The 16177-nt window shown below is 41.0% G+C and overlaps 2 protein-coding genes, 1 long non-coding RNA gene and 2 other non-coding genes across 5 annotated transcripts; 1 reads left to right on the plus strand and 4 right to left on the minus strand.

Annotated features, from left to right (window-relative positions):
* Positions 1–47: 47 nt before the first annotated feature.
* LOC120719682 lies at positions 48–2636 on the minus strand. The gene is made up of 4 exons (XR_005692734.1): positions 2442–2636; positions 2068–2184; positions 401–469; positions 48–174 (listed from the first exon to the last, which is right to left on the minus strand). It is a non-coding gene; the product is annotated as an uncharacterized LOC120719682 (long non-coding RNA).
* LOC120720088 lies at positions 236–372 on the minus strand. The gene has a single exon (XR_005692787.1). It is a non-coding gene; the product is annotated as a small nucleolar RNA SNORA15 (small nucleolar RNA).
* Positions 630–767, minus strand: LOC120720087. The gene has a single exon (XR_005692786.1). It is a non-coding gene; the product is annotated as a small nucleolar RNA SNORA15 (small nucleolar RNA).
* Positions 2637–4591: 1955 nt separating the features above from the next.
* Positions 4592–8318, plus strand: psph (phosphoserine phosphatase). The gene is made up of 6 exons (XM_040009088.1): positions 4592–4723; positions 5409–5552; positions 5636–5770; positions 7243–7388; positions 7560–7708; positions 7786–8318. Exons 1-6 carry the CDS (start codon positions 4680–4682, stop codon positions 7894–7896), a joined length of 729 nt encoding a protein of 242 aa, XP_039865022.1. The 5' UTR covers positions 4592–4679; the 3' UTR covers positions 7897–8318.
* Positions 8319–8322: 4 nt separating this feature from the next.
* Positions 8323–15880, minus strand: LOC120719683 (protein NipSnap homolog 2-like). Its single transcript, XM_040009087.1, has 10 exons — positions 15743–15880; positions 15071–15210; positions 14933–14978; positions 14551–14645; positions 14136–14206; positions 13914–14054; positions 12784–12815; positions 11457–11551; positions 9511–9594; positions 8323–9391 (listed from the first exon to the last, which is right to left on the minus strand). The coding sequence occupies exons 1-10, from the start codon at positions 15832–15834 to the stop codon at positions 9327–9329; spliced, it is 861 nt and encodes a 286-aa protein (XP_039865021.1). The 5' UTR covers positions 15835–15880; the 3' UTR covers positions 8323–9326.
* Between the last annotated feature and the right edge of the window lie 297 nt (positions 15881–16177).

The raw sequence follows: 16177 nt of genomic DNA on the forward strand, positions 1-16177 counted from the left end.
TTTAAGCTTGAAGTAGAACACTGACACACACAGACAAAAAAGAATTGCAATTTTAAAGTTTATTATCAACAGAGTGAGATGCACATCAAAAAAAACATCACAGGTTCACCGACTTCAGACAGATTTGAGTGTGTTGACCGTTGTCCCCACAGTCTTGCTTTGGGAGCTTTCATCCTGCAGAATTTAGAAAAACAGAATAAATCAATATGAAACCATCAGGAATAGCCAAATGTGTGTTTGTACTCATTCCCACACAGCTGGATGAGCTTGAGGAAGGCACTCATCCACTAATTTAGTGGAAATGAGACGTGGCTGTTGCATGGTGTCTGACTGTATCCAGCACAGAGCAGCTGGACCAGAATTCGCCCATGCCTTTAAGTTAACAAGTCTAATAACATACCATCCTCGGGATGTTCCCCAGAGGCTGCCGACCGGTCGAGCTGCACTTCATGTAAATGTTTAGACATTGCTGAAACAGAAGGAGAACCAAAGCGTTGAGATAAATCTGAGCTAATAAAACAGGAAACAAGCCAACAGCACAGAGCATCGACAGGGAAGAAGACAGCAAGCAATGTTGAGCAACAGATCATTAATATACCGGCTGAATCGCTTTGAAGGAACGAGGCCGTTGATGTATTCACTCTGACATAAGAATGAGAAGCACAATGAGCACCCTCATCCTGCTGAGTCAGTTTGTGAAAGCATTCATGTCGCATGGTGTCTGACTGTATTTACTACATCCAGAGCAAAACAGAATTCAGCCATGCATTCAAAATTCAAGCTGTAATTTTATTTATAGAGTACATTTCACTACACTCAAGCTTTCGGCTGTTCCCTTGGCAAAAGAGTCACAGTAGAGGGTAGCTTTGCATGTTTGATATCCAGATCCCCTTCCTGATACAACCCCTAGAGGGAAATTCATTTCCAGATGGAATCGAACCAACGACCTTTCACTTGACAAGTGAATGGGTAGAAGATAAAAACATAAAAAGGTATGTAGGTTTAAAATGAAAACTGTAAAATAAAACTTACTACAAAGTAGTAAAACACCAGTTCACACTTATGAGCTGAGTTCTGGGAGAACAAAAGGTTTTGAGCCTGTTTGTAACTGATCTCAGGTCAGCAGGTGGCTCGTTCCAAAGATCAGGAGCACTAGCAGCTGAAAAGCACCCTCGGCACAATATTTTTCACTGCCTTTTTCCAACAACACCTCCTCGGCTCCACTCCATTCTACTCTGTTTTGGTCACTGTGTAGTAATTTCCCTCGTTTCCCCTTCAAAAATGGTGAGTTTGAATCTTATGAAAGAGTTGCTCTCATGACTTACCCCGGCCAAGAAAAAACAAAAACAACCTGGTACCAGGTACTACCACTTAATGGAAAGCGCTTAAAACCAAGTTGAGCTGAGTAGATGCTAGTGAAAAGAGGAATTACATGCATTTCTGGGGACAATTAAACATCTGCATGATGATCTGAGAGGTCAGACTATGTTATAGACACTGACCTAGTCAGATAAATACTGGGGAGGCCAAACCACTCAGTGCTTTGTCAACTAATAGAAGGATGATAAAAGAAGGATGATAGAGCATTACAACAGTCCAAACTGCTTGAGATTAACGCAGTGGTTCAAATCAAACAACTACCCACTGTGGTGACTGCTTATGAATAAGGGACCAGCTGAAAGTAACTTTCCATTCAGAATATTCAGTACAAAACAACATCTCCATAGACACTCTGAATAAAAGCCACATAAAGTGTAGTGATGGAACAGACTGGGATAAGTGGCGCGATATGGCAGCCTCGCTTCTGTCAGTCTGCCCCAGGGCAGCTGTGGCTACAACTGTAGCCGCCTCCACCAGTGTATGAATGTGAGAGTGAATAAATAGTGGTATTGTAAAGCGCTTTGGGTGCCTTGAAAAGCGCTATATAAATCCAATCCATTATTATAAGTGGAATACTTTTTTTTTTTGGCTTGGGAACACACTCACCCTGGTTATATCCTGAAAAGACACGTGGTTTTGCTTTGGCATTAACTAACTCAAGTCACTTCCCCTGTGTTTCATTTGTACCGTATAGTATATTAAGAACCGTGTGCATCTGCCGGTCGCTTCAGCCACATGGAGATCTGCGTGTTTCAGGATGGGAGCTCCCGCATGATTACTCCGGATATCACCTCCAGTACCACCCTGTGCAACAAGCAACGACGACAAAGCACAAATAAACACAAATGCACATCCTGCACAGGATTCCACCTTTAAGCTGTCAGGTAACACCTTATCCACATAGTTACAACCTATGAGAGTGTTCTTACAGCATGGTGGCGGAAAATAAGTAAATTAATTCAGTGAACACAATTTACACAAATTATCGGGTCCACCACGTGTTCATGGAAACACGTGCCGTTAACTAAATACGTTCAACCTGAATGGGGGGGAAAAATCACCTGCGTCACGCTACAGCCTCATATTTTAACCTTCGTTTCTTCAAGAACGTTTTCCATTCACAAAACTCCACGGTGACTTCTACATGGTGTCTATAAGGCCACATCTTCAGCAGACCAAAATCCGTCCGGATAAACCACGCTAAAGACTTTTCCTCTTCTTTTTCCTCCAGTGCTCTTGCCAGTTTGTGGCGGGTGAAACAGAAACAGCTCGGCGTGCACCAGCGCCCCCTTCTGGACGGGAGGTTAACTGGAGCACATATTAAATCAGAGCGTCACAGTTTCTTTAAAGAATCTGACTCATAGATAAAGCCTTTAGATTGAATTTTACGCAGGTTGAACTGTCTTTTTAATTTCGCGCCTCTTTAACAGCTCTGTGTGCCTCTTGTTGCTTCTTATTAACCTTTATGGTTGTTTTTCTTTTTCTTTGCTTATTGTAGGAGCTTTTTGCTTACCTTTCTTCAGTCATTTTTCATTTTCACAGGAGCTAATATCCAGGAACGTTTCCAGGGATAAAATGTTGAGAATTCTTTATATCTTTGTGTTGTTTTCACACCTACTTTGTGTTATTTAAAAAATGTTTTAAATGTCAATGTTAATTTTATTTACATTTTTGATTTATTTATTTAACACATTTTATTTCACGTAAACTCAATTGGTAATGATGACAGATAAAAACATCAAAACCTATTTAGATCTACAACACCTAAAGGCAACACATACACATTGTTTTCATTGTTCTATAACTCATTTGGGCTTTTACATTGCATGTCATAGGTTGGTCTGACTTCGGCGTTCCCTGTATGTTTATATTGTTTGTGTCATTTAAAAAATTAACTGAATATTATGAATTTTGGTATATGTTCATGCAAAATGCCCAAATAATCAATCAATCTAGTAATCAAGCTGTATTTTGCCAAGATAATTGTTTAAAGTAAATTCATATTCATCTTCAAATGCACACAGTGGACTCAGCAAATGGTGATCAGATCATATGTGCATTATTTTTCCTGCTTTTTGTATGTAAAAACATATTTTTCCAAACACACAGCAAATTATACCCATTAAGAGTATAACAGTGTAGAATAAATTATGACATTTATTTTATGTACAGAGTACAGATATGAAATACCTTAATGGTAATAACTTGTGCCCAGAGTTTGTTTACTTTATATTTGATGTTTTATTTATTTAGTTTTACTCATAGTTTTATTTCTTTTATAATAATATTTTGGTCTTTGTCTGGGACCAGGGTCAAGAAGTTTAAGAACAGGTGAAAAAACACCTGACACACTCAGAGATATTCAAATCTAAATAGTAAATAGGGAAAAATATGGCGACAGTGGGAGTTTCAATGTATATTTTTACTTTTATTAAAAAGTAAATGTGTACTTCATGCTGTTTTTACACATATTAGACGAAACTGACTAAACCTAAAACTGGGTGGTTAAGCCTGATGTGGCAGCATGGTTATGTGCTCAAATTGTGGTCATAAATATTTTGTACTTGTAAATCAGAATGCGTATATTTGTGCATCTGTAGATAAGAATTTGTGTGTGTGTAAAAAGAATTTGTGTGTGCGTAAAAAAGATTTCTGTGTGTAAAAATATTTCCCCAATTACCTGGTTACAGATACAAAGCAAAAAAAATGTTAGTTAAATTTGTGATTGTCATGACATTGACCATTCAGCTGAAAGGAAGAAAAATCGGGTCAAAGTTCGTACTTGTAAGTTGAAACTTGAGTGCAGAGTTTCACACGTATTTTTTTGTTTGTTTGCTTTGTATCTGTAACCAGACCTTTTTCTTAAATCTAGCTTCATAGACAGTGTCACATCTGTGCCTGATTTTGAGGGCAGTGTTCCATGGTGTTAATTAGCCTTTATATGTTTAGTGTTTCATGTCCTCTTAAGAGTTGGTGTCTTGCAAATTTTGGAGGTTTGTTTGTGTCTCTTTTTCATAATTTTCTCTCTTTTGTAGTTGTTACATATCTTAGTGGCCATTTGAAGCCGATGTGACTTAATGTTATTGTTTTACTTCGTTTTTGTCTCTTTTCAATCGCTTCCTTTCGCCTTTGCGCTCGTTATTTATGGTAGCTGTTTTTCTCCCTCTTTCGCCGCTGGTGTCGTCATGGAACCGAGCCAGTGATGTAGTGGGCGGGCCCTAATCGGCTTCTCTCTGATTGGCCCACCATTCAGTGCTTTTCTTCCTCGTCCACGAGCCGACCGAGAGCTGTCGGCTTTTATGCTGAAGCTGCTGTTCGTGCCTTATCGTCGCTGCACTCGCCGGTAAGTACTACAGGACTGTCCTAATGTTTTTAAGTATTTTTTTCCTGCCTGGTGCTGTCTCTCGAGTTGTCGGCAGTTGAGCAGCGTTCAAATCAGCTGCACCGGACAGATAACAGCCCGCTTATTCTCAACGTACAGCCGTGATATATAGTCATTTTCATGACTATATGTCTGTCACTTTATATCAAAGTGACAGATACGAACCGTTTGGCCCAGTTTCAGTGTCTTCACGTTTGTTGTTGGTTATGCTGCCCCTCAGTAGTGACCCTCTGGGTGACGCAATACGCGCAGAGTATGTCCATCCCGGGCCTCTCCTATGGTTTGTTTAAGCACACTGCTTTTTGTAACGCATTTTGGCACACATCATCGGCTGGGAGGTGATCCCCGTCGATTGCACATAGGTATTTGAGTGAATAGATGCGTTTGCTGCTCCACTGGATGAAAGACATCCTTTCTATACAAGACTTAGTGCATTAGTGAAATCAGGCAGCCGCTGGCCAAAATCACAGACCTCACGTTGAATCAACAAATGCAGCACGGGACCCTGCTGATGACAATTACACCCCCCCCCCCACCCCCCAACACACACACACACACACACACACACACACACACACACAGTGTGCATCTGCAGCAGTGAAATTTGTTTCACCAGACTGCATCTTTTTTTAATGTAATTTCCCAGCATGATGACAACACTGTCGCAGACAAAGGAGCTCTTCAGGAGAGCTGAAGCTGTCTGCTTTGATGTGGACAGCACAGTAATCAAGGAAGAAGGCATTGATGAACTCGCCAAATTCTGTGGTGTGGGGGATGCAGTCACTGAAATGTAGGTAGATTTTTTTTTTTTTTTTAAATGGATTTGTTCTGGGTGTTTAGAACAAACAAAAATCTGTTTCTTGGACGTTTCAGGACACGCAAAGCCATGGGCGGCTCAATGACCTTCAAAAAGGCCCTGACTGAGCGTCTTTCCATCATCCGATGTTCCAGAGAACAAGTCAACAAGCTGATAACAGACCACCCACCTCAGCTTACTCCAGGTGTCAGGTGAATTAATGTAGAAATAACTGACCTCTTTAGGTAGATGTTGTCCTCCACATTATAATAATAACTTATATGAATGAATAATATATGAATGCATGGTTGAAAACTATTGCCAAAAACAAATAGGAGTCAGCTGAAAATGCAGAAAGCAAAACCTTCAGAGTGTGAATCACAAACTAGCTGTAATGTGTGCATACAAACACAAAATTTGTCACACACACACAGACAGACACGGACCCTGTGAAACACAAAATTTCTCACACACAAGACAGACACAGACCCTGTGAAATACTGCTGCTGACCTTTCTTCCTGAATCACAACGTTTCCGTCCAGCTGACCATCATCAGGTCAGGTAAACAAACAAAATGTTTGCACCTGATGAAGTTCAGTTGGACGGAAATGTTGTGATTCAATAAAAGAGTGGTAAACAAGTTGGTTCTGGAGTGCTGCCTTAAAAAAACCCAAACAAAATATATCTGCAGTTCTAGTGATGTGAACGACACTTGGGATCAAGCATAGAAACATTTGTCTGCTTCATCAAGTGAGCGCATGTACACTTCTGTGAGTTTGCAGTCGATTTTGTGCCACTGTAACTTTACTGCACACTCTCTTTTGGTTGCATTAGTAAGATATGCACATCCAAATGATCAGAGAAAATTTTGCACTTCCAAAAGATTTTCAAACTTTAAACACATAACCTGCTCTGGACATGGTCAATATGTTCAGCATAAGATGCTATGTTGATCTAGAGAAAGAGAGTCACCTTCCTGACACAGAAAACTCTGACTTTAAGCGCTAAGCTAGCCTAACCCATTAACCGCTCACCTCATAGTTTATCTCTCTGGCCTGACACTGAAAAATAATTGCCCTGTGCTTAAATGAACTACGTGGTGAATCAGGCCCTGAAATCTTGTATCCAACAAGAATGGAAAGGACTTTTGTCTGTCCACAGTAATCACTACTGGTTAATCAGTCCTAAAAGTCTACAATCAACTTGTGCTTGAGATCACATTTGGTCACATTTTCCAGGCAACAATCTGTGAACTGAGAGCTGGATAAGCTACCACGTTCTGGTTTTACTTTGTATCCATTTTATTTTTTGATTAGTTGTTACCTTATTAAGTCATGTGTTTGGTCATATTTGTATTGGATTTCACTGAGCCACATACTGTTCTCCTTATTTCAACAGTCTGTAATTTGTTTGTGTTCAACTCCTGTAACAAAGGAAAACAAAGGAAAAATTTCCCAGCATTGGGATAAATAAAGTGCATCTTGTGTTATTTCATTTTGCAGTAAAGTGGCAAAGCCGCGTCTCCTGGAAATTGTTCTTTCTTCTTCTACATTATTGCATTTTTGTAATTAAATTTTAGGAAACTTCACACGGCACAGGGCAGCAGAATAACTCTCATTGCATGTGAATGTCAAAAAACATTTTCTTCTGAGTGTTAATGTTTTTCCATTTATCTTTGTCCAGGGAGCTCGTGGACCGTCTGCATGAGCTCAACATAAAGGTGTTCCTCATTTCAGGTGGCTTCCGCTGCATTGTTGAACACGTGGCCACTCAGCTAAACATCCCTTTGAATCACGTTTACGCCAACCGGCTCAAATTCTACTTCAACGGTAAGAGCCAGCGGCGGGCTGTTTGTGATGTTCTTCTGTTCTCACATGAGTGGAAGTCCAGGCTAAACCCTTTGAGTGGATCATTGAATATACACAACAGACCCTTAGGTTTAATCTAAGTCAGGTCTTTTGACTGGTTAAATTAAATTCAATAAAAATATCATCTTCCAGGAGAGTACGCTGGTTTTGATGAGAGTCAGCCCACGGCTGAGAGCGGAGGAAAGGGGAAGGTCATCAGCATGCTGAAGGAACAGTACGGCTATGAGACTGTGGTGATGATCGGAGATGGTGCCACTGATCTTGAGGCCTGCCCTCCAGCTGTAAGTGTCGCCGTTTGCCAGTGTAAAAAGCAATTACAGTGTGATTACAGTATTTCACCCTCTTATTTTGTCTTCAGAGCGCTTTCATTGGATTTGGCGGGAATGTCGTCAGGCCGCAGGTCAAGGAGAGGTCTTCGTGGTATGTGACGAGTTTTGGGGAGCTACTGAAAGAACTGGAGAAGATTTAAAGGTGCTCAAAGATTAGTTTGATTTTTAACACGTTATACTTGCACCTAAGGGTGTGCCACTGGTAGATTTTACCAAGTGGACATTTTTCCTTAGACCTCGATAGATTTTTTTATATTAAATCAAATGTTTATACTAGTGGGAGCAATCGTAACTTTAATAGCTATGTTGCCCCTTTTTTATACTACAAGGTACTAAAACACTACATGGAAGACAATCTTAAAAAGATTATTTTAGTGTTTTTGCAGTTTACATGAAAGCTTTTAGGTGGACTAGAACGACTCCTTTGTATTATGGCACGTGCAATGAGAAGTGAAAGTATTTTTAAATCGGGTTTCTGTTCTGTAAGAGCTGTAAGCAGACCTGTCAGTGACAGTGTAGTGACTCAAGTCAGAAAAACACAGCATTAAAAGATGAGTGTCCACTTCGCTGTTTGAATGACTTTAATCTGTGTTCTTGTCCTTGTCTCTACATTGTTCCCTCTGAACAGAAGCGCCAGATCAGCATGCTTCCTTTAACAATAAAAACAGTTACGGTGTGAAGCAGCGTGACTGTGATCGCCTGCGTACCAAATTCACTCAGTCACTGATATGCAGAACACCTGTTTTCACTTAATAACTGATTTGTGCCTCGTTAAGATACATTGGATAAAAACGGACTTTAAAACCAGGCATGCCGTCCTGAGAAAAAGACAAACTGTGTAAGCCATAGTTACAAACACAGCACCACTAAACATTACCAGGAAATGTAGGGACATCCACGAAAAGCAACCAAAAGGAGTAAAACAATGATTCATAATACACATCAAATATAAAATTATGGTATCTGCATTTCACACACTTATGATTTTGAAAGAAATATAGTTTCTATTCATACAAGGGATCTCTTTTCAGTCTGAAATGGCATGGCTTTTACATCAAAGTTTCTCAGCACACTAAAAACATGATGTACTTTAAAGTTACATTAAATAAATAAATAGCTCCCGCAGCGAGCTTCAGCAGTACTATTTTTAATCTAGCTGTTCCCACACTTTAACGCCATACAGCTGCTCCTTTTGATTTTTCCTGTCAAGTAACTTTGGTTGGCTCTAACCTTGGAAATGAAATCTCTCCATGGACCAGTTTTGATGTGGCACCACATTTCAGACATAAACACATCTACATATTTTAACACTCCCTCCCAAACCTGAACTCACACAGAAAATATTGCGTGTCTTAAAAGTGGCGTGGAGCCTTTCAGTAACTATTTGAACTGCAGATAAATTTCAGAGATCCGACTCGATCCAAGCGACATCCTTCAGTAATAAAACAAAGACGTGAACAAAAAGAGAATGGACGTTGTTTGGCAGCACTGACAAAGATTGAACCCACGATGCTGATGTAACATTCAAAGGAGGTGCCGCTCGAAGTCAGCTTCCAGCTGGCTTTTCATTTTACTGCAGCGGCGAAGCCTTTGTGGGAATCATGATCCTTGAGTCCATGTGCTGAATGAGTGGGACTGGGAAAAGATGAGTTTAAAAACCTTTTTTGAGGCTCAGAAAGTGACAAACTCAACAAAAAACTTTAAAGTTTTCAGTCGCACAGCTTTGAGTTTACAAAAAGACTTATTGTGCTCACCTGTGTAATACACCACCTCGTGCCAGCCTTCCTGCTGCCACACAGCGTTCCTCGTGTCTTCTCGGGACTGAAGGTCCTCGTAAGCTGTAATTAACAAATCACTGCATTATAATGCTGCAGTATAAGTACATGATTTTAAGTTAAGACTTAATCTGGTAACTTTGTGATTAATTTGATCATTACAGAAGACATTTTTAGGACACGTGCATCTGTAAAGACAAGCTAACAAATGTTTCCTCATGTTTGAGCTCCACTTTGCTCTCCACCAACTTTCAAGCTCCTGATGGCTCCACTTTTTTTTTTTTTTTTTTAACCTGCTAGTTGCTAAATTTTGCTTAATTTACGGAACAGCGATTGTTCGGGTTTGCTGAGAGGCAGTTTCAGCCACTGTAAACGTGCTCCTGTGCAGTCCTCCAAAATCTCAACCACATTTGTGCTTCTCCCAGGAATGGAAGAAAATCCAATCAAAGACAAAATACAGCATGAGAAGCACAGACTGTGGCTGCAGCAGAAACTTTCAGTGCTTTGAACACTCAGTTTCACTTCAGCTCTTTGCTCTCCTTGATGGATGACTGACAGACCAACAACAGCACAAGCAGGAGTAGACAGACCAGTCATACCACATATTTTGTTTGCTTCCCCCATCTGTTAACAGAAAGTCTTGCAGGTCGAGGGAGAGTCTGAAGCTGACAATATGCTGCCACCTCTGAACCATCATTTCCTTGTTAGGCTGTGGGGTTGTGCTGATGATGTCAGGGATAGATGGTGGCCAATTTTAAGGTGATTTTTATCTAATTTCCCTGCGGATTCATTGTTCTGCGATTAATAACAAATTCAATCTGCCAGGCCACGGTTTCATGTCACTCCTCCACACATAACTCACACTTGCAACACAGACCTCTGTGCACATTTAAGTTAATGTGTATGTGTGCGCATTGCGTTTGCTGTTCCATCATATTCATCATCCAATGGGAGAAAACAGGAGGCTGGATTTACAGAGATCCTAACGTTGTCTTGTCTATGTGTGCTGAGGCAGAGTGAAGAAAGCAGGATAAACAGGTGAAATATTTTACACAGGAAAAAACCCCAAACTAGATTATGTAGAACTGTAGGTCAATTCAGTTCAACTTTATTTATATAGCACGATCTCCATGTCCTCCACACACAGCTGAGTTTTTCACCAACAAAAATGTCAGATGGGGAAAAGTTTCCTATTTTGACCCAATCAGTAAATGTTGTATGTTAACAGGCAAGCATTTCTTCATGATGGAAGTGAGAAAAACTAATGTAGGCTACCTGTTTCTCTTTCACCCATGCACATTTTTTTGTGCATGTAAGTTATGGAGGGTAGACAGCGATGCCTCGGGGTGGGCAACAGGACTATCAAGCAAATCGCCCCATCCCTAGTGTACAGAGGGCCGTCTCTCCCTCACAGCTGTATGCTCATTCTTGAGAACAGTGAGACCGTTTTAATAGATTTGTTGTAGTTTTGGTCCGCTTTGGTCTGAGTGACGTAAATTATGTGAGAGGTGAGCGCGAAGCTCTGACTTCACATCACAACGAACCAAGTTTGCACACTCCCTTCAAGCAGACTTCAAAGCAGTTTTCACAGGAATGACTATTTGCTCGTGATTAAAGCTCTCTGGAGAGCTGGGTGTACTGCAAATTGGGATGATAATTACCTCAGTTAACATTGCACACATTTATCTATCAATTACACGCCTCAGGAGACAATCTCACATTGCCTGTTTTGACCAAACAGCCCAAAAATCCAAATATATTAACTCTATAATAACAAAGAAAAGCAGAAAATCTGGAACATGACATTTCTGGTATGTATATCCAAGATAAATTACTGTTAACTGTTGTTGATTTTCTGCGAAGCAACTAATGATTTCAACATTAGCGTAATTATCTAAAGTCAGCGTGGAAGTGTTTGAACGTACCCCAGAGGTGATGGACCATATAGAGGTTTCCAATCTGTGAGAAAAACCCTCCCACAGCTTCTCTGTTCTGCTGGCGGTATCGAACGGCTCTGGCCCTGCAGACAAAAGCACCTTTGGTCACAGCACAGGCCAAAAAAAACACAAAGGCTTCATCTGGCTTAACACCAGACCACCACAAACACACACATGAAATATTTAACCAGCATTCAAAGGATTTCAACATCATCCCCGAATACCTCCTGATTAATTCACACGACTGGATTTTCTCAGCTAAAGCAGGATGGCAACCTGCTCATTTAGCTGCGATTATAACTTCCAACATCACATCCGACCGCGAGACGTGACATCATCATGACTTACTGTACACATGTTTATGAATCTAAAGACTGGCCAAGTCTTCGTGAAACAAGTGAGGAGAATGTTTTGAATCTATTACATTTTCCTCCCAAAGCAAACATAAACATATTCAAACCATAATCACTGTCTGGATAGAAAACTATGAAGCTCGAGTTTCATCAAACTGGTGAAATACGAAGCAGAAGTTTAAACCTTTAACCGCACAAATTATATTAAATAGCTTTACTGGCATTATCTGCAGGACTTTGGAGGTTTATTTTAAAAAAAGCTGGTTAAAGTGTGAATGAATAGAAACATTAAGAATAAAAAAAAAAAAAAAAAGCTGTCACAGTGTGTTTTTTTTGCATTAAGGCTGATTTCCTAGCCATGATTACTGAAAAGCACAGGGAACAGGGGGAGATCAATCAATCATGTGTGCTTTTCTAGGAAAAGGCAAAGCATAAAGCTTCAAAGCAGAAAATCCTACGTCTAACTTAAAAATCAAATAATACCTGTAATAATATTTACATATAAAACTGCACACAGGCTAAGTTTGCAGGATAATGACAACTTTTCTTCTGAATATGTAATCCCAACCACTAATAACAAAAAGAAATAAAACTCTATGGTCAGACAGAAGAAATTTATCTGGAAAGCAAAGGCTTATGCAGAAAGCTCACATCCTCAATTTAATCCATCACAATCTTCGCTGCTGCACCTACTGATAAATGCTGATCTGCTGGCTCTGCGAGTCCACGCAGCAGCTCTTTCCAGGCTCACATTACTCAACTATTATATACACGTTTGTAGTGTACACACTGTTACACTAGCATTTGATTCTTGGCTTGAGGGAATGACAGCATAGCTTCAAACGTGGGGGCGTCTCTGTGGAATAGCTCTTATTAATGACAGTGTGATGAGGGAGCTTTCATGTAGTACAACTGTTCTGTAAGTACAGTTCAGTGAATCAAGTGAATTCAGGCTGCCTTACCAGTAATTACCCCACTCGATCATGGTTCCTGGCTGCGAGAGAGAAAACACAATATTCTTTATTAGATTTAAGCATATATATGTAATGGAGAACTTTCGAGCTTCTTTCCAAAGTAAATATATTAATGTAAAAAAGAAAAAAAAAATGGCAAAGAGGTAACACAGGTATTTTGTCAATGCGAACAACTACACCCGAGAGAGCGCCTTCAATCATTCTCTGGTGCATAAGACGACAAACGCCCTGCTGTTTCAAAGATGCAATCTCAGCCCGTGATGAGGGGATAATAGCGAGCATTCATCACATGTCACAGAGGGGTGCTGGTCTAGAGACAGTTTGATTTTTTCAATTATAAAAAGCATGACTTAATCTGCGGTGGATGGCGTGGTTTCGATTAAGCGTTTCTGCACGTTAGTGATCATCCCGTGATGGTTAGCACAACACTCGGGATGATCCTGAGTGTCGTGCTAACAGCTTGAGGGGAAAGAAGTAATTTAAGTCCACAGAAGGATGTCAGGATGGAGATCATCAGTTTTAAATGGGAAACATGAGGTAAGAAAAGGATGGATAGTTTAACAGCCAAGCCTGAGCTGCTGCAGTGAGATGTGGCAGCAGATAAACAATTGTGTTTTTACCAGAGAGTCTTTAAAGTCTGTCCATGGACAAAAGGTGTGATCATGAAGAGTGAATACTATCTGTCACCTTTTTTTTTTTTTTATATATAATAAATATAACCATGTAAGTTTAGGGAAGCTCTTCTAGTGCTGTGAACGGCTGCACAATTTCCTTAAGTGTAAACTAGGGAGCAATCACTTGAATACAAACTGACAGACAGGCAAAGTTTTAAAGTGTAATAAATGCAGAAAATGAGTAAAGAAAACCACCAGAATGAGACATTTGTTAAACTAGCAACTTGCTGATTTCATACACTGATAGTGCGTTTAGCTTTTAAGGCATCATTGTTAAACTTGGTGTAAGAAATCCTCACTGAATACAATCATCTGTTTCAGTGTTTCTGTTTCAGTTGCATTTATGTGGCCCATTTTGGAGCTGTAGAACACATTCTGGAAATCAGACTTTAACACACCGAGCCCAGTCCTGACAACGATACAGGCTGCAGCTCAACCACTCACCCTGAGCTGGTAGGTCCTGAGCTCGTATACGTTTGGTCCCGTTCGGGGTACTGGCTCGTTCCAGAAGCTGAACTCCAGGAGGAGCTGATTCCTGCGGGACAACAGCATCTTTCCTCGCTCCTTCCTGTAGGCTGTGAATTCCTGGCAATGGACAGACATTAATCAGTGAGCTTACTCAGACTTATAATCCCCCGGGTAAAGCAAAGGGCCGTGTAGTAGTACCTTGTTCTGCCTGAGCTTGTTCATCACCTCAGTAAGAGCTGGGTATCCACCTCTGTAACGCCACAGATGCACTGGGGAGACAATTTGTCACAATTACAACATCACATCAAGTACAAACAGAAGGATCATCACGTAGCAGAGTAAAGATATCCAGATGTCCGGCTTTTAACGTCTGACATAACTACATCCATTTGTGGTTAGTGTAAATAAATACTGGGAGGGAAATTACTGTGGTGTAAACACTGCAACAAAAAAAAATAAACACCTCCTGATCATTAGCTTGCAAGACAGCTAATGATTGATGCTGTACTTGCACGTGAATATGCGGTGTAACACGCATGCTGATTGCAAACTGTGCGGATCGCAGCGCTGTTATACCGCAGATGTCTGTGTGTGTTGATATTAGTAATCCTACCAGCCTGGTCTTGCTCTCCATACCAGGTATTCCAGGTTCCCACCAGCTCACAGGGGTAGTACTTATCAGCGTGGATGGAGGGCAACACATCCTCACTGTGGCAAATGAGAAGCCAAATAATTAAATGCAGTACGACCAGCGGTCCACATGACATTTAATTTGAAACTGCATGTGTTGTGCTTAAAGTCCATGGGTTCCAGTCATCTTAGGTATGAGCATGTCTGGTTTGTGGAGGACAGAAGTCATACCAGCCCCTACATCATCTTACAGGAATAGACTGGATTATTTTTACACGAAGTGTCCAGTCCTTGATCCTCCTCCCACTTATGGTAAAGCTTCCTCTGCACTAAAGGTTCACAACATCAAATGACAAAACACTCACCAGAGTTTGTTGTATGCATCCAGGCACTCTGGCTTGACGTTATGGACTGAAACAAAAGTTTAAATGAGAAAAAAAAAGTCTCATTACTAAAGGTCAAAATGTTGTTAATGTAATGCGGGGACCCTAAAGGCAACTTACACTGAATCTTATAGAGGTTACTCTCCTCATTTTTGGTCAGTAGGGTGGAGTGTGCATCTTTTCTGGGATCAACTTTCCTCACAAACAGTGACTTGAACCAGCTGTCCTCTCTATTTCTGCAGCTGGAAGTTGCAAACCCCCTGCAAACACAGGCCACCATTAAAAAGAAACACACGGACACTGCAACGACTTCGGAATGACTGACTTCCTAGTCTATATGTACATGCACAGCCACGTAGTATCTGTTTTTAGGGGCTTTGGTGCGGTTGTTCAGTTGAAAATGTCAGACCCTCTGATGCACACGGTGATCAGCGCACCTGCATGCTATCTGTCAGTCATGCAATTTTTACAAGGTAGCAATATAAACTGTCAAATTGACCTTGAGCGTTTTAGATGCTTACTGTCAAACGTTGCAGAAACTATTGCTCTTTTGAGTTTCCCAACAGTGAGAGAAGCGTTAGTCTTAAATATCACGTACTAAATAAACGCACATAAGCTGAAGCTCCTGGTTAAGTTCAAGCTGAAAGGCCACAGTGGGCTGGCTAGCAGTCACCGGGCTAGCTTTACCGGGCTACTCGTAGCCACCAACAGATCCCCACTGAAAACACTACACAGCTAACACAGGAAGCTACAGAGAGGACTGTTGAACATTGACGATGAAGACTGCCCCACCTGCCCCACACCGCCAGCTGTCCGGCCGAGTGGGCCCCGCTTTTAGCCCGACCCAAACCACCGCTGACTCTCTGAAGGACTCCAGTCGCCATCTTCAACTGTGCTAATGCTCCGCGGAGCAGTGGCTGGTACCGCGCCTCACCACCAGGTGGCAGCAGAGCAGCACATCCACACATTCCCTCTATGTGTGTCTGCAGGGACCAGAACATGCTGGGCACAGAGCATACTGAGGAATGCAGAGGATACCCGGATCAACTAATTACAGACCCCTGGGTACAAATCTTTGAGAGGCTCCAGCAAACTTTGATTTTTCATAAAGATTTCGACATATGTGTGCAAAATGATTTCTAATCATTAAGGAGAGGACTGCGTCTCACTGGGAAATAAAAGAAATGACCATTATAACTTCCTTAGGTGTTAAAAGGCTTAACAAAT

This window comes from Simochromis diagramma, unplaced genomic scaffold (genome assembly GCF_900408965.1).
Source record: "Simochromis diagramma unplaced genomic scaffold, fSimDia1.1 OVJJ01000344.1, whole genome shotgun sequence".
In the NCBI taxonomy this organism is placed as follows: Eukaryota; Metazoa; Chordata; class Actinopteri; order Cichliformes; family Cichlidae; genus Simochromis; species Simochromis diagramma.

Bases quoted from the DNA above. Each gene is read 5' to 3' on its own strand.
- psph (XM_040009088.1), top strand. From the start codon at position 4,680: ATGCTGAAGCTGCTGTTCGTGCCTTATCGTCGCTGCACTCGCCG. The intron at 5,771-7,242 runs GTGAATTAATGT...ATCTTTGTCCAG, and splicing joins CAGCTTACTCCAGGTGTCAG to GGAGCTCGTGGACCGTCTGC. The intron at 7,389-7,559 runs GTAAGAGCCAGC...ATCATCTTCCAG, and splicing joins GCTCAAATTCTACTTCAACG to GAGAGTACGCTGGTTTTGAT.
- LOC120719683 (XM_040009087.1), bottom strand. From the start codon at position 15,834: ATGGCGACTGGAGTCCTTCAGAGAGTCAGCGGTGGTTTGGGTCGGGCT. The intron at 14,646-14,932 runs GTGAGTGTTTTG...CATTTGCCACAG, and splicing joins GATGCATACAACAAACTCTG to TGAGGATGTGTTGCCCTCCA. The intron at 12,816-13,913 runs GTGAGTGGTTGA...TCTCTCTCGCAG, and splicing joins TCAGGACCTACCAGCTCAGG to CCAGGAACCATGATCGAGTG.